This window comes from Copadichromis virginalis, linkage group LG18 (assembly GCF_057382275.1).
Source record: "Copadichromis virginalis isolate Kocher_CV1m ecotype Utaka linkage group LG18, C_Virginalis_male_GT1.1, whole genome shotgun sequence".
Classification (NCBI taxonomy): domain Eukaryota; kingdom Metazoa; phylum Chordata; class Actinopteri; order Cichliformes; family Cichlidae; genus Copadichromis; species Copadichromis virginalis.
In genome coordinates this window covers 28,990,369-29,005,407 of record NC_140635.1, presented here as the reverse complement: position 1 = coordinate 29,005,407, position 15,039 = coordinate 28,990,369, and the positions used below count along the sequence as shown (strand labels likewise).

The 15,039-nt window shown below is 39.1% G+C and overlaps 1 protein-coding gene across 2 annotated transcripts; it reads right to left on the bottom strand.

The window, feature by feature from the left end:
- Window positions 1-3,777: 3,777 nt before the first annotated feature.
- LOC146688197 (SH2 domain-containing protein 1A-like) lies at window positions 3,778-14,534 on the bottom strand. Of its 2 annotated transcripts, none has more exons than XM_085439721.1 (5): window positions 14,405-14,534; window positions 8,564-8,963; window positions 4,405-4,465; window positions 4,171-4,309; window positions 3,778-4,006 (listed from the first exon to the last, which is right to left on the bottom strand). In XM_085439721.1, the coding sequence occupies exons 2-5, from the start codon at window positions 8,713-8,715 to the stop codon at window positions 3,957-3,959; spliced, it is 402 nt and encodes a 133-aa protein (XP_085295847.1). In that variant the 5' UTR covers window positions 8,716-8,963; window positions 14,405-14,534; the 3' UTR covers window positions 3,778-3,956. The 2 variants fall into 2 exon arrangements, with proteins under 2 accessions (XP_085295847.1, XP_085295848.1); XM_085439722.1 differs by having other exon boundaries at window positions 4,171-4,306.
- Window positions 14,535-15,039: the final 505 nt, after the last annotated feature.

Here is a 15,039-nt window from a genome sequence, read left to right as displayed (position 1 = left end):
TATTGTGTGGTTTTTGCACTTTGGTTATTGTAAAGATTGAAAACAAGATATAGACTGTGATCAACCTGATGACGCTTAGAGGTGCTAAGATGGATTTTCACCACACTTTAAGTTTATCTATCAATGTGTGATCATGGGAAATTGTAGCTCTGTAGAGGCAACCACTACAATGATGGAACTTCTGTGTTGGTATTTTTTGTGAATAGATTTTGTCTAGTGATAGCATGCCAGATAGTTTTGGCTAGTATGTGATCAAAACGAAAGCCAAATTCAAACTTGTACACAACATAGTCAGTGTATCGCTGAGTATTTGAGCATTAACACGTACCGTATTTTTTGGACTATAAGGCACACTTAAAATCCTTTAATTTTCTCAAAAATGGACAGTGCACCTTATAATCCAGTGTGTCTTATGTATTGTGTTATGTATTATGTATTGTATGTATTATGACCTCTAGCCAGTTTTATGTGGTACACGGCACTCATTAATCTGTCAAAAAATGTTTTAGTATGACATTGGTAAGCTACAAAGCCACAGATCTTGATGGATTGTTGGATCATTACGGCTACCGTAGTCAGGAGCCTCGCGGGGTATAACAGACCAAACTTCAGTCAGGAGAACAACTGAGATAATCCATCCACAATATGAGGTTTGCATTAATATACTGCAACAACATGGGAATCCGTTCTTTAAGTCTGACGTCACTAGTCATATCTGGGCTCAAACTCCGCTGCAGGTCCCTAAGTCAAACGATCACTGTGGCATCACTGAGAGTTGAATGATCAGCGTTCTGCTCTACCAAGTGTAACAATTGAGTTTAACATCCAGGCATCCATGAAAACGGAATTTATGACATTTAACGGAGTTAGAAGTTAGCAGGAAGTTAGCTCGCTTCCATCTAAATACAATATAGCATGTCCTGACAGGGATTTTGGAAACAAATTCAAACGTACAGCTTTCTTATCACTTCCAACATAAATGAAGACAGAAAACTACACAGCAGTGACGTTTGTAGGGTAACTGAAGTTTGGCTAGCTGGTATATAATGATGTGCTACGTGACCGCTAGCGACACAGCTATGTGAGCATAATATAAACACACTAACTTTTTTCCACTTGATAAAAGTTAACGTGAGGATTCTCGGTGGTCGGGACCAAATGTAATCGCATGGCAGAATGCTGTAAACGGACCAAACTTCAGCCAGGAGAACAACTGAGATAATCCATCCACAATACGAGGTTAGTCATTCATATACTGCTGCATGGGCTGGGCTGTAGTTACATCGTAAGGTTTTAAAAACTGAGCTTAAATAAATGATTAGCGGTAATAAAGCCGAGGGAGGTCAACAGTGATCACTGACTGTTTTAGGAGCTTTTTGAGATTAAATAGAAGAAAATACATAACATTAAACATGTTAACAACACAAAAGCCATATTAAACGCAGACTACTTTAGGCACGGAAGCAGGATTCGTCATGTCATCACTTAAAGACCGGATAGAGCAGCTGCAAGAGAATTCAACATTATTGAATCAGTGGTACAGACTTGGAGGAAGCACGAAGAATGAGTCGAGTCAGGTTTGACTTATCTGACTGTTTTGTTTCACTTAATGCGTCTTATAATCCGGTGCCCCTTATGGTCCGAAAAATACGCTAAACTATTGCCAGGGGCTAAGGTGAGGCAGCTCTACATTCTGGTGTAGCAGTGCAGCGTGGGAAAATGAGTCACTTAGAAATAAGTCACAAAACCTTTCTACTGTGAACTGTGAGCACCAGTAAATGTGTTTTCTTCATGTGCTTTTTTCTGGTCTTTACTGGTCATGGTGGATTTACATCATTGTAAAGTATATAGGAAAATGTTATATTAGCCGCCATGGCTGCTGTCCAATTCATAGACATTATAAAGATTTTATAAAGCTGGAATTAGGAAAACAAAACTGTAACTAAAGAATATCATCAGCTTTTTAATTTAGAAATTTTAAATTCTGGACTCCTTCTAGAAGGAAGTCCTGCTGCTCAGCAGCCATGAACCTATTACAAGTATAAGTATTACACAATGTATTACTGATTACTTTTCCACCATGTAGCATAAATACTGATTGGAGATGTTAATTCTTTACATAACTTTTCTAATCTGTAAAATGACCTTAAATCCACCTTTACATAATTACCAGCTAACAACAGAAAGGCTACAGTTCCACACACCGGCCTAAAGAGATTTCATGGCGATCACCATAGCGATTCTGCTTTAGAAACATGAGCAGGCAGAAATAAAGGCTGCAAGACTGACTGCTTACATCTGCCTTTATTACATGTTGAAGATCAACCTTTCGCTACTGGGCTTTGAATAGTATTAAGCAGCAATTTTTTTAATTAAAAGATATTTTCAACAAGATATAATCAGATAACTAAGAGCAACTCATCGTGTACAGATCTCCTGTCTTAATGTGGGACATTACACGTAAGCTTTACATTTATCGTTGGAAACTGAAATTGGCCGGGCCGCGCTATGAATTCTGGGATATGGTGGGCCACAAAGGACACACCCGACCGATCCTTCAAATTCGGGGAAATGAAGGACGCATTTGAAGTAGTCGACGGATTGGGACAGCCTTCGTCACCTGGCTGTGACGTAATCGGCCATCAAATGCAGCCTCCGAAGGATGCAGCCTACATTTGGGACACAGCTCTTGTGTCCTCTTTCTTTCAGCTTTTGTCATCCCTCAGATTACATTTATTACACATTAACCTTACTTTTCTCCCTTAAAGACACAACAACTGTATCTTTAGCTAGCAAAAACACTGCTTGCTAATCTGTACAGGAACCATTTGAGTGGATGCTAATATTTTTTGAGCTGTTTGGAATTACTTGTCATACTTACATGTTTTTTTTTAATTACCTCATTTATGCTTGCCCCTCCTCTGTTACACTTTTTTTACGTGTTTATGTTACTCAGCTTTTGCAGCATGAATGTCTGACAGGAACAAGAAAGTGTGCAGGCTTGTCCACAGCATCAGTGGGGAAAAACCACTGGCAGAACAGCTGTATTAGCTTTAAAGCATCTTGTTTTAAACTGCCCTTAATGAATGAAGGTGTTGGCAAGAGTTGCAGCTGATTCGCGCAAGACGAGAAGCTCTGTTTGTTTTATTATCCATCTTCTACCTGTCCATAAGAAAAGAAATTTGCACATTTCCACCCAGAATTTACTGTTTGTATACATTTCACAGTCACAGAATTCTATACAAAACTCCTATAATTGATCTGAGATAGTTTTTAAATATATTAACATTTAATTAGTAGCATAAGTTTAACAGATTTCATACCATAAAGTCATTTTCAGACCTGCTATCACATGTTGTCAGTTATTGAGATCTGTGAAAATGAAAAAAAATAAATGAACAATTAAAGTCGTTGCGCCAGAAAGTTTGGTGCTCACAATAGATTTCACGGTCTACCTTTCCTGCTCTGCTGCGTTTGCTACGTCGTTACAATGAGCGAGCATAAACCGATAAACCAGAACTCAAACAGTTCACTGTACACGACTTTCTCAACGAGACAGAATGCAAACAAACGTCAACAATCTTGATCCAAATACAGCACTTGTCAAAACTTCTACAACATAAAACATTACATTAAGCCTGACACCATTTGGACAGAAATCATTGATGTATGCACCCAAAAAGGTACAAACATCGATGAACGTAGGTCTGATGAAAAAGACACTGCATAAAATTAAAAAAACAAAAACAAAAGAAAACTCAAAAAACCAGCAACATTTAAATATCTTTCAGTAGCAGTTTGCGGGCTACTGAAAATATGTCTTAAACCATGACTAAATCAACACAAAAACTGAAAATAAATACACAAAGAAATTGAGAAACAGGGGCAGACGAGATGAGCGAGGCGCTGTGGTTTCTGTCGGTTTGATCGTCTGAGAGATTAAGAGCACGATGGCCTCAGTACACAGAGCTGCTGCTGCTGTTGTTCATTTCCATGTAAAGAAACTCTGTGGTGGAGATCAGTGAGACTGTGTTAGAGGTGACTAAATAGATTATGAGTCAACATAGACATTTTAAATGAGTTTACGGGTGTGCTTTTGCCTCCGTGGGTGAATGGGCCCTGTGTGTAAGCAGGGAAAAATATGCGCATGTGTGTATTTGTGTGTCATACCTTCGCCCAAGCTGTTTCGTACTCGTGTTTTGTCCAGGGGATCTGTGAGCGGGGCTATTCCAACTACAGCAGTCCTCCTGTAGCCTTCTATTAGTGCCTCCAGAGTCCTAAATGTTGGTGATCTGGCTGTTGAATCCTGCTAATCAAAGAAACAATCCCACATACACAAAACTATAAATGCCCGCCTTATGTTGTGTTTGTGTGTGTGTGATCTATATCTGTGTGTACCCCCACCTGAAGGCACCAGCCATCGGCAGAGCGTAGGAGCCTGTAGGTGTGAACAAACGGTGCTTTCCTGTAAAAAACAACAACACAAAAAACGACAATTCTTAAGTCCGAATGACTTTCTTTAAAATCTGGTGTATCTGAAAGTGCATATCTGAAAGAGACACAAAATGTGGTTTGGGGTGGAGGATGATTCAGTGATTTCAGATGTGTGTTTCACAACCTGAAACGAGTTGCCAGAGCAAATCTGATTGATGTGTATAGTCATATTTTCCTTTTTTTGTTGCTTATCGTATTATCACCCTGCAAAACAAAGGTTGCAGTCTGAATTATTGTGTCACGGCATGTGGCAAATATATTTTTAATAGAGGGCGTTGTTAAAGGCTTATTGTATTGTGCACTTCTGACACGTACACATGTACCACATGTACTCAGCTTTTGTTACATTTCTACATACGCAGTATGGGACACCAGCCACACTGCAGAGAACAGCCCAGTCTGGACTACATTTATGCTGGCTGCCTGTATAAGAGAGCTACCAGCATTACTAAGGACTCAATGTCACGGCCTGTGACCCGGCATTTTGAATTCACTTTTTATTTTTTGATTTGTTATATGATATTGAATATATGCTTAGTTCTGGTGTTGCCATTATTAGTTAGGATTTAGTTGAGTTTTATTCTAGTTTAGGTTCCCATCTATGTCCCCTTCTGTGAGTCTGTTCTTGTCTTCTGTGCTAGTTGTCATGTCTACGTCTCTCAGTGTTTCCTGTTTTATTTTGAAAGTCTTGTTTCTATGTTTACTGTGTTTAATGTACCTTACCCTGTTGTGTCATGATGTTCAATTGTGTCAGCTGTTTTCCCCATATGTTTCCACTTCCCCTAATCACCTCTGTGTGTATTTGGTCTTTGTGTTTTCTTTTAGTCATCGTCGGGTCATCTGTATTCCTTCATCATGTATTCTGCTCAGGTCGTGTTCAGGTTTCATGTTCTTGTACATCATATTTTCTCGCACGTCCCTGTTTAATGCTCGTGTCAGTTATCATCAGTGTTGGTCAAGTTACTTGAAAAAAGTAATCAGTAATTGATTACTTCCCCCAAAAAGTAATCCCGTACTTTACTGATTACTTATTTTCAAAAGTAATTAATTACTTAGTTACTTTTTAAAAACACAATTTACAACCTGAATAGGTGATAAAGCGATAGATCTTTCAGCCCAATTCTACTTTTTCTACATAATCCATCATACAAAATGTAATCAAATGGAAAAGTCTCTTTTTAAAACTTGTTTTATTAGTTTTAGTCTTTTAACTTTATGCATCAAGCAAAAATGTAATTATATGCAACATTCTCTGACTGGAAGAAATTTGTTTAAATATTTAAACCTATTTTCTGCACATTCCAGCACATAAAATTAAATATTTTTTGTGTTTACACTCACTCTTTCAAATAGATGCAAGTAAAACACAGCAGAAAATAAATAAAGTCAAAGACTAGCGGTCCTTTTGCTCTATTTTCACCTGTAAAGCAGGAGTGGGGTAGGTGGAGGTTTACCCTGGTGCAGGTGTGCCGCGGCGGTCAGTGGAAGAATCCGCGAGTTTCTCTGTGAATTTCCCATTACGTGGTAGCGCACTCAGTGCTTGCTTGGAAGTTTAGGGGTTTTTTCGCTGTAAAAAGAAGTTTTCTTCCCACGCACAACGGACACTAATGTTTTTGTCACTTTTTATGGAATCAAACTCAAAGTAAGGTCAGTACTTCCACGCTTTAAACGCTGCATGCTCATACTCTCTCCCGCACTCGATATGTCATCCATTGTTGATCTGCACGCAGCTGTTGCCATGAATGTCGCACTTGCTTACGTCACTGTCGTGAGACATTATCGCAAAAAAATCACGGTTTTAGTAACGCAGTAACGCAGCGTTCCTACGGGAAAGTAACGGTAATCTAATTACCGTTTTTGCAATAGCAATCCCTTACTTTACTCGTTACTTGAAAAAAGTAATCGGATTACAGTAACACGTTACAAGTAACGCGTTACTGCCCATCTCTGGTTATCATAGTTATCACAGATTGGTCATAGTTCAGTTTTTCCAGTTTGGGTTTTACTTTAGTTTTTGCCCTGCTCGCCTCTGATTTGTTTTGTTCTTCGTGTTTAATCAGTCTGGCTCATTTTTTTTTAAAGACACAGTTCTGTCTCCTTCCCTGTCTGCACTTGGGTCCACTTCATCATCACACCGCTGTGCCCTGCCGTGACACTCAGTGTTTCAGATTTGGCAAAAGATTGCTGTATTTTTGTTTGTTTGTTTGTTTGTTTGTGGGGTTTTTTTGTTTTTTTAAAAGGCTCTAACAAAACTGCAATTTGTATCCCACCCCGAACGCAACAATGTGGATGCTTTTCTGATTTAACAAAGATCGCTTCAGGTTCTGCGTAACTGAGATGACATTGTGAAAATTTTAGTCCAATAAGAACTCAACCACAGCCAAGTATAAGAGTAAAATACTGCTTAAACATTGGTGCAACAGCGATATCGATCTGTGTAAAATATCAGTATATTAATCAGAGGGGCCAATTTTAGCTTGTGGGTAAAGTTTTAAAGCAGGAAGTACTTTTTTATTTATTTATATTATTTTACTTATGTTTTCATACAGGGCTTATAATGTATTTTTAAATGGGGGCATAAGTTCTTTCACCTAAGTATAACTTAAATACTTCCTGTCATAATTTTCAAGTACTACATAATAGCAGTTATAATTTCACTGGAGATTATGAAATTTTTCATTTCATTACACAGTGGGACTTAAGTCGTGGTTATAATCAAGATAAGATTAAATAAATAAATTGATTTAATAATATTTTTTTTATTATCAATAATCCAGGTACTTTTATTTATCCAGGTAATTTTATTTATGCTACATTTAGCATAAAATAAAATAACATAAAATATTAGAAATGTTCTATTTAAATGCAACATTTATCAAATGACGTAGTGTCACAAAATGTCGAGTGTAACAAGCATCGTTTTAACAGTTTTAGAAAAATGGTCAATTATTTCCTACTTACATAGTGGGGCTGCAGGCTGCATCCTAACTATTCTAAATAAGCATTATTTTTGGTGTACTCTATTCTGCGTAGTGTTCTGTTGTTTAGTAGGAAATTACTATTTCTAATTTTTAATATACAGCATGGAAAAATATGAAATTTTAAAAGACTGAAGACGAGAGAGGACACAACCTTTCAGTCTGTGACTCCAAGGACCTCTAGAACAGTTCATTATTCCAGGTCAGTTAAGCTGACTCAGTGGAGCTTTCTAAAAAACAGTTAAAAACTTTTTTGTTTAATCGGGACTCCTGTTGATGTTCTTTTATTGTGTATGTTTTTCTTTTCTTCTGTTTTAACCTAGTTCTCTATTGATATTGATTGTGTTTTCATTGTTGTGCAGCGCTCTGTGACTCTCATGTCTGTGAAAAGCACACTACAAATAAGCTTTACTTACCTTGTTACACTCTCTATAAGCTTTCCTTACCTTTAAACACATATCACTGAAATGCATAACAACCAGCAGCCCAAAAACCCAGTGTAAGAAACGGGGATTAAGATACTCGATAATAGACCCCACACCCCCTAAAAATACTGAGTCATTACAACAACTGAGAAAACGACAACTGAGCATTTCTCCTTTAATCTAAAATATCAGAACCAGACTCCGAGATTGTAGATTTATATTGCTTCATCTTGTTTTTCACAGAGCATTTGCACATTTCAGTCTAGTTGTGTGAAAATGTGTTCCAGTTGTGGGACTACGGCTTTTCTGTGTGCACGCTTGTCTACACGCACTCCCAGTGTCTGTGTGAGTTTTTTCTGGTTTCTTTTTTTCTTGTAAACCAATCCAACAGTAATCATTAATTATAATAAGTAAAGCATCATTTGTGTAGTTTTTATTTTAAAATACCAAGAAGGTATTTGTTACAGCGTAATTAGTATCTCCTCAGTTGTTACTCCCTTGTATCTGCAGTGTGAAATACAAAGTTAATATCACAGCGCTCTGTATATGTACTCATAAATACATACATAATTAAATCAAAAATATCCTAGTAAACTCATAAGTTTGCACAACTACAAGAAAACTGGCACTTTGGGTCACACTTGTACCGCTCCTCCGGCAGCTCACCTCACACACAGACAGTAGGCCCCCCGCACTGTGCTGCTGTCTCTCAGTAGAAAGCTGCCATCATACCCGAATCTCTCCAGCAGCCGCTCTGTGTCCTGACTTCCAATACTCCCATAGTAAATTGACTGTACCAGCCTCCCCTCAGTCTCCATGTTGGCTCAGTGGCAGAAACCCATCTGAGCCTTTTTTGCCAAAGTGCAGCAGACACCAGCAGCAGAGGAGTGTGTGAAAGGCTGTGAGGCAGGAAAAGCCTTTCTGGTTTTCACACTTTTGTGTCATGCAGCTGCACTTCGCACGTTCTTGCACTTTTTTTAACCCGAATCATGCCTTTTATCTGTTGAAAAGCGAAAGTTTGTTTTCTCCTTTGCTGTTCGGCCCCTTTCGAATTGTTGTTCTTGTTCTGCAAGTCACAAAAGAGAGAAACAGAGGAAAATACTAATCAGCCGTGTTCCACCGCTTTAGGAGTATTTCTAATGCTACTGTATATACAAATGAAATGAACTGACACACATGTGTGCATGTGCATGAGCCACAACTGGGACTGAAAGAAAAAACATTTAAGCAGACAGTTTATATATGTCTGAAAATATATAAACCACACACATAAACCACACACGTATGCATACAGAGGTTCAAACTCAAAATCTCAATCACAGGTGTGGTTTGGCACTACCATGTTTATTTGTGGAAAAAAACTTAAAAATGGAGCTGAAGTGAAGAAACGCTTCGAAGAAATGTTCCTATTCACATTAAACAGCAGCATGAAGGAGCATCCTAGCTATACCGATTAGCACAAACAACAGCACAGCAACACAACTGTAATAGATCCAGTAACTCTATTAAGAGTAATGACCTTAACTTTTTCATGAAACGTGGTGTAAATCAGCTGTATATCACCACACGTTTTTTTGGACGTTTATCTTATAATAATCACGCATAGTTAATTATGTCAAAGAACAGAATGGGACTCACCAAGCACTGTGTGAAATGTGTGAACCTGATTAGCTTCATTGGCCCCTTTTTCACTCCAGATTTGAGCATTTTCCTTGTTGGATTTTCCCGTTTTTATATTTAAAAAACTTATCGCCTGTATATACTCCCATGTTAGTTGCTTTTATTGTTTTAACGCTCCCCTTTAACGATAATAATCGAAACATCTATAAAGAAAAAAAAAGCAGCAGCAAAAGGGATTTGTCGGGTTTACTGCATGTCATAACTATCTCCACCAGTTGTCGCTGGTGTCGCACTAAGGAACAGCAGCCACCATTAAACCGCTGAAGAAGAAGTCAATTTCTTCGTTTATTTCCCCTCGCCTCACTGGGCGTGACTGCTTCTGGACTTCTTCTGGGCAAATAATGATTAACCGTAAAAATTTGACCCGTTGAATCGACTGTGTTGTTCCGCCTCAGACTGAAAAACATAAAGCAGCCACATAAAACTGTGCAACCCGCATTTCAGCTGCAGCATTCAGGTTTGCACCACATCACAGGGAGGAGGACCTTCACGTTTGAAGCCTGTGTGGGAACTGGAGGAGATGGTTTCAGTGGTTGATGTGGACCGGTGTTGTGCCAAAAACTGACTTCCGGTTCTTGGCAAGAAGTGGCTGCCCATATTTGAAGTGTCACAAATAACACGTTGGCATGTAATATGTGAAATATATGTCAAATGTGACCCTCGTGAATGCTATGAAGTCTCCTTGGGCCACAAACAACATTTCTGTCACAAGGTAGAAGCCCCAATCAGTTTTTAGCAAAGTGATTTTTATTTATCTTTTATTTATACAGTCTAAAAGTCTGGTTGACATTTTTTTAAATGTGTTTTTAAGAGTAATCTGGCCAAGAGGGCTTTTCTACTCTACCTGAGCGCACTATAGAATAGAATAGAATAGAATTCAACTTTATTGTCATTGCACATGCACAGGTACAGGGCAACGAAATGCAGTTTGCATCCATCCAGAAGTGCTTTAGTGATATAGATATATTACAATATATATTAGCAATAATATAGATATGTGAGTATATTACAGAAATGGGTCTATTATGGTCAGTGTTGGGACTAACGCGTTATTAAGTAACGCGTTACAGTAACTACGTTATTATTGTGGTAACGAGCACGGTAACTAGTTATTATGCCAAAATCAGGAACGCATTACTCGTTACTGGGATTTAGATAGGGTCGTTACTCGTTACTTCGTGTGGTGGCTATCGCGGAGCTTCCACAGATTCAGTAACATTAGCAAGTGGTGGAGGCCAGCAGGTGGATGGAGGAAAAGGGACGCAGAAGGAAAAGAGACCCGAGGCGGCCGCCGGTCCAAGTGTGAACTGAACTTCAGGTAAGAAGTTATGACCTGCAGTCTCTCTGGGTCAGATATAAACCAAGTTTAGGCGGAGTTTATTTTCGTTATTCTGACTTTTTCCGTACTGCGTGCTAGCTAGCATGACGGAGTTTCTATACAGCTGGGTGGTGCTATGAAGTTAATGATGTTGAACTTTATTTTGTTCATAAGTTATTAGAGTTGCCAACCGTCCTGTCTGGTATTCAGAGAAAATATTACGCGTTTCTTATTGAGGTGAAAAGGAACAGTTTGTCCCGTAATTCAGCTACAATGAAAAAGGCACAAAGCTGGAGTTATTCTGTGTTTACGCTGCACAGCTGCCTCTTCTTCTCTCATCCTCTCCCCCTCCCTCTCCCGTTTCTACTTCAGTCATGAAAACTGATCAATGATCAGCTGATCGGCTTTTCTCTCTTGTTTGTTTATCCTCACTTTGCGCCGAAAGAGGAAACCAGTGGATGTCGCGCTAGACAACAGCAGCACGTTTAAGCTTGATCAGCTGTTGTTAGAATTTATTTAATATTAATTTCTAGTATCAACTGATGTTTGCTGGAGCCACAGCTGCAAAAAAGCTGCTGGTCATGATATCGGTTTGGTTATCTGGTGAGAGGGAAACATGAAGATGAAACCAGGAGATGTCCTTACTGAATCATCAGAGCTGAACAGGTGATGGAGAAACAGGTTTACCTTTTAGGTGACATGAATGAGTTGAAGGGAAGTTATGAACTGTTTCTGAGAGACAAATAACCCCAGGATCCTTTTTTAGGTAGCTGACAGCTGGTAACTGTGCAGGCGCGGATCTCAAAGTGTTGCCAGGGGGGCAGGTAGGGCATTAACAGGGAGAGGTGGACACAAGGAAATACTTTTCTTTCTTATTCTCATTTAAAATGTCTAGCTTTTAAAAAATAATTATCTGAATCTTACAACAAACGATTGATAGATTGATGCATATATACCATCAGAACAGTGTACATCACTGTCACAACAGCGTTTGTTTTCATTCAAAGGCTTTAAGATTTTTCCTATAATGGTGGGCCGGTCTCTAGTCAAAATGCCCGGGCCAATTTTCTGTCCCAGTCCAGCCCTGTATGCAGCTCATCTGCAGTCTGGTGTTGCCTACATCTTCCTATTCAGAAGGCAGAATTTCTGAGTTCTGAGTACAATCGAAAGCACCACGACTGCAGTTTTTGTGTTGGATGTAAAAGGCGCACATGACTCTGTGACGTAGGCTAGAATCATGGCAGCAGTCAATGACGGTCCAGGTGTGGGATTTCTCTCGTGGAAATATGCACATTATCTTTTCCTTTCTATTGGTAGGTGGCACAGTGCACTTGTGGCAAGTAAGCAAGCTAGAAGACTGGCAACGTTATGGAAGAAACACATTAACAAGAGAATTCTGAGTAAAACCAAAGTTACTTTCCCTAGTAACTAGTTACTTTGAAAGTAACGAGTAACTTGAAGTAACTGAGTTACTTTTGAGAGAAGTAACTAGTAATGTAACTAAGTTACTATTTTAAAGTAACTTACCCAACACTGATTATGGTATGTTATAATGTACACGGTATGAAGTTTGTTGTGAATATTCTATAACTATAAGTATGTACAGGCTGTAGTGAGTACAAGCTATGTACAGGATATGAACAGGATATAAATATGAAAAACTATACAGAATATGAAATAAATAACTTTACAGAAATCTGAGATATACAGTTAAACAGAAATGGGAACTATGCAAGTTGTAAACAGTTGTAGGGTTAAAAATTATCGAATGTACAGAATGATTATTTACACAGAGCTATACAGTAGTGCAGTTAAGATAAGTGAGGGTGTAGATAGTTTCTACAGAGGCTATATAAAGTGCTATACAACTTGCCTTCTATGTAAGTGCTTTCTATCTAACATTCATACTCCTATGGATGCATCACATAACAACTTGGGCTTCGATGTCTTGCCCAATGAAATTTGGCATGTAGACTGGAATCGAACCACCAACTTTTCCTTTCTATTGGTAGGTGGCACAGTGCACCTACCAACATCATGCATGATGTGCATGCACATGCTAGTGACAAAGAACCACCTGTATATTTTCATCTCATTTTAATTCACTTTTGCATACATTTGTTTCAGCCGCTGAATTCACTCAGCTCATGTTGGTGAAATATTTTCCTGCAGTTTGCACTCCTCACTTTCTATGGGTCACCAGAAGAGCACATGCATTATATATATACTGAATATATTTTCTTCACTGCTTGTTACAAGTAAAAATGACATCGGGTTCAGTGGGATAATGACTCAATATTTTTTTCCAATCTCCTCTTTATGTGTGCTCCCAAAGTCCCCACAGTCCCCGTCTGTCCCAGAAGATATGTGAATCGTCTCAAAATAATCCACTGTCAGTGGCATCCTAAAAAAAAAATCATCTCATTGTTATCTTCCTGTCAGACTCTTCCCATCAATGACTGTCTTTGTCAAAACTCCTACAGATATCTTCCTAAATCCCATCAGGGGTAATTATATGTAAATCCATCTCTCATTTCACTTTGTGGTGCTGTGTGAGCTGTGCATGGCACATGTTTATCATTTAGAAAATATTTTTCAGTATTTTATTACTTTACACATATTATGGCATTTAACATGTTCATGGGGTTTAAAACAGAGAAAAAAGAGAAACCTGCCATCGCCTGACGTGAATAGTTTAAAATAATGCCTGGTAAAAAATCCACTACCTAGGACCACCGGATGAGTATTTGGACTCTTGCTGAATCAGCAACATGTCAGATGGTACAGACCTCACTTTCACCTTTTCCTGTTTAGATTACCCATGTACTGGACGGCTACAGCGTGCATATCTGCACTCTCTGGAGGGTTTGTGAGTGATAGAGAGATTTTTAAGGCTGTCATACCTCTCCTGTCCCCAGCATGGCTGTCATGATTAACAAGCATTTCCCAGTAGAAGAAGAAGAAACTTCACTAGCCAGCCTCTCAACCTGAAAGAGCCAGGTGCCAGTGGAGACGTTATTTAGGAGGTTCCAAGAAAACAACCCCCTCGCTCTCAAGCAGCCCGGATTAGTTGTTTACAACTGCTTTTACCTCCTGTGCTACGAGTGGTCTCCTGGCCACAAAGTAGAAACAGGAAATCTGTATGTGGTTTCTAACCACAGTCTTATTTTCATTCGCTACTCATATCTCAGGCCCAGACTCAGAGCCTCACTCACATTAAAGCATAAATATAAACACATTAGAAAAAAGTAGTTTTTACTTCGCATGCATGTGTCAACACACAGGGCGCACAGCTGACAGCAGAGCCATCATAAAGCACACGCTTATGAAACAAATAGAATAAAAGATTAAAAGAGCAGGTGGTGGCTGTCGGCTGCTCTGTGCTGGCGTCGTCCTGAGTGCACTGATACCCGAGTTTGAGATAAACCTGGATCCATTAATATCACTTTTGATTAAGTACAGTTTGAATTTGGCAAATTACAAACCAAGTCTCTCTCTAAAGTCTTTACCATCCATTTTTTAAGTCAATTTGCAGATTTGGGGTGGAATTTCTTTTTTCTTCTGATGTTTTGTCTGCCATCTAGTGGGGGCCTTAAAAATAAAGTTCTGTCTGGGTACTCCGTCTTCCTCCCTTCCTTCCTTTTTAGGGCCCGAGCACTGACTGTGCGAAGGCCCTATTGTATCTGCTCTGTTTCTTATTATTAGGGCCCGAGCACTGAGAGTGCGAAGGCCCTATTGTATCTGCTCCGTTTCTTATTAGGGCCCGAGCACTGACTGTGCGAAGGCCCTATTGTATCTGCTCCGTTTCTTATTATTAGGGCCCGAGCACCGAGAGTGCGAAGGCCCTATTGTATCTGCTCCGTTTCTTATTATTATTATTATTATTATTATTATTATTATTATTATTAGGGCCCGAGCACCGAGAGTGCGAAGGCCCTATTGTATCTGCTCCGTTTCTTATTATTAGGGCCCGAGCACTGAGAGTGCGAAGGCCCTATTGTATCTGCTCCGTTTCTTATTATTATTAGGGCCCGAGCACTGACTGTGCGAAGGCCCTATTGTATCTGCTCCGTTTCTTATTATTATTATTATTCACCCCAAACAAGGGCCTTTTTGAGGGCCTAAACATGCTCAAAAACTCCTG

Coding starts and splice junctions, on each gene's coding strand:
- LOC146688197 (XM_085439721.1), bottom strand. CDS start 8,715: ATGGAGACTGAGGGGAGGCTGGTACAGTCAATTTACTATGGGAGTATT. Junction 4,466..8,563: donor GCCTACTGTCTGTGTGTGAG/GTGAGCTGCCGG, acceptor TGTTTTTTACAG/GAAAGCACCGTTTGTTCACA. Junction 4,310..4,404: donor CCGATGGCTGGTGCCTTCAG/GTGGGGGTACAC, acceptor TTCTTTGATTAG/CAGGATTCAACAGCCAGATC.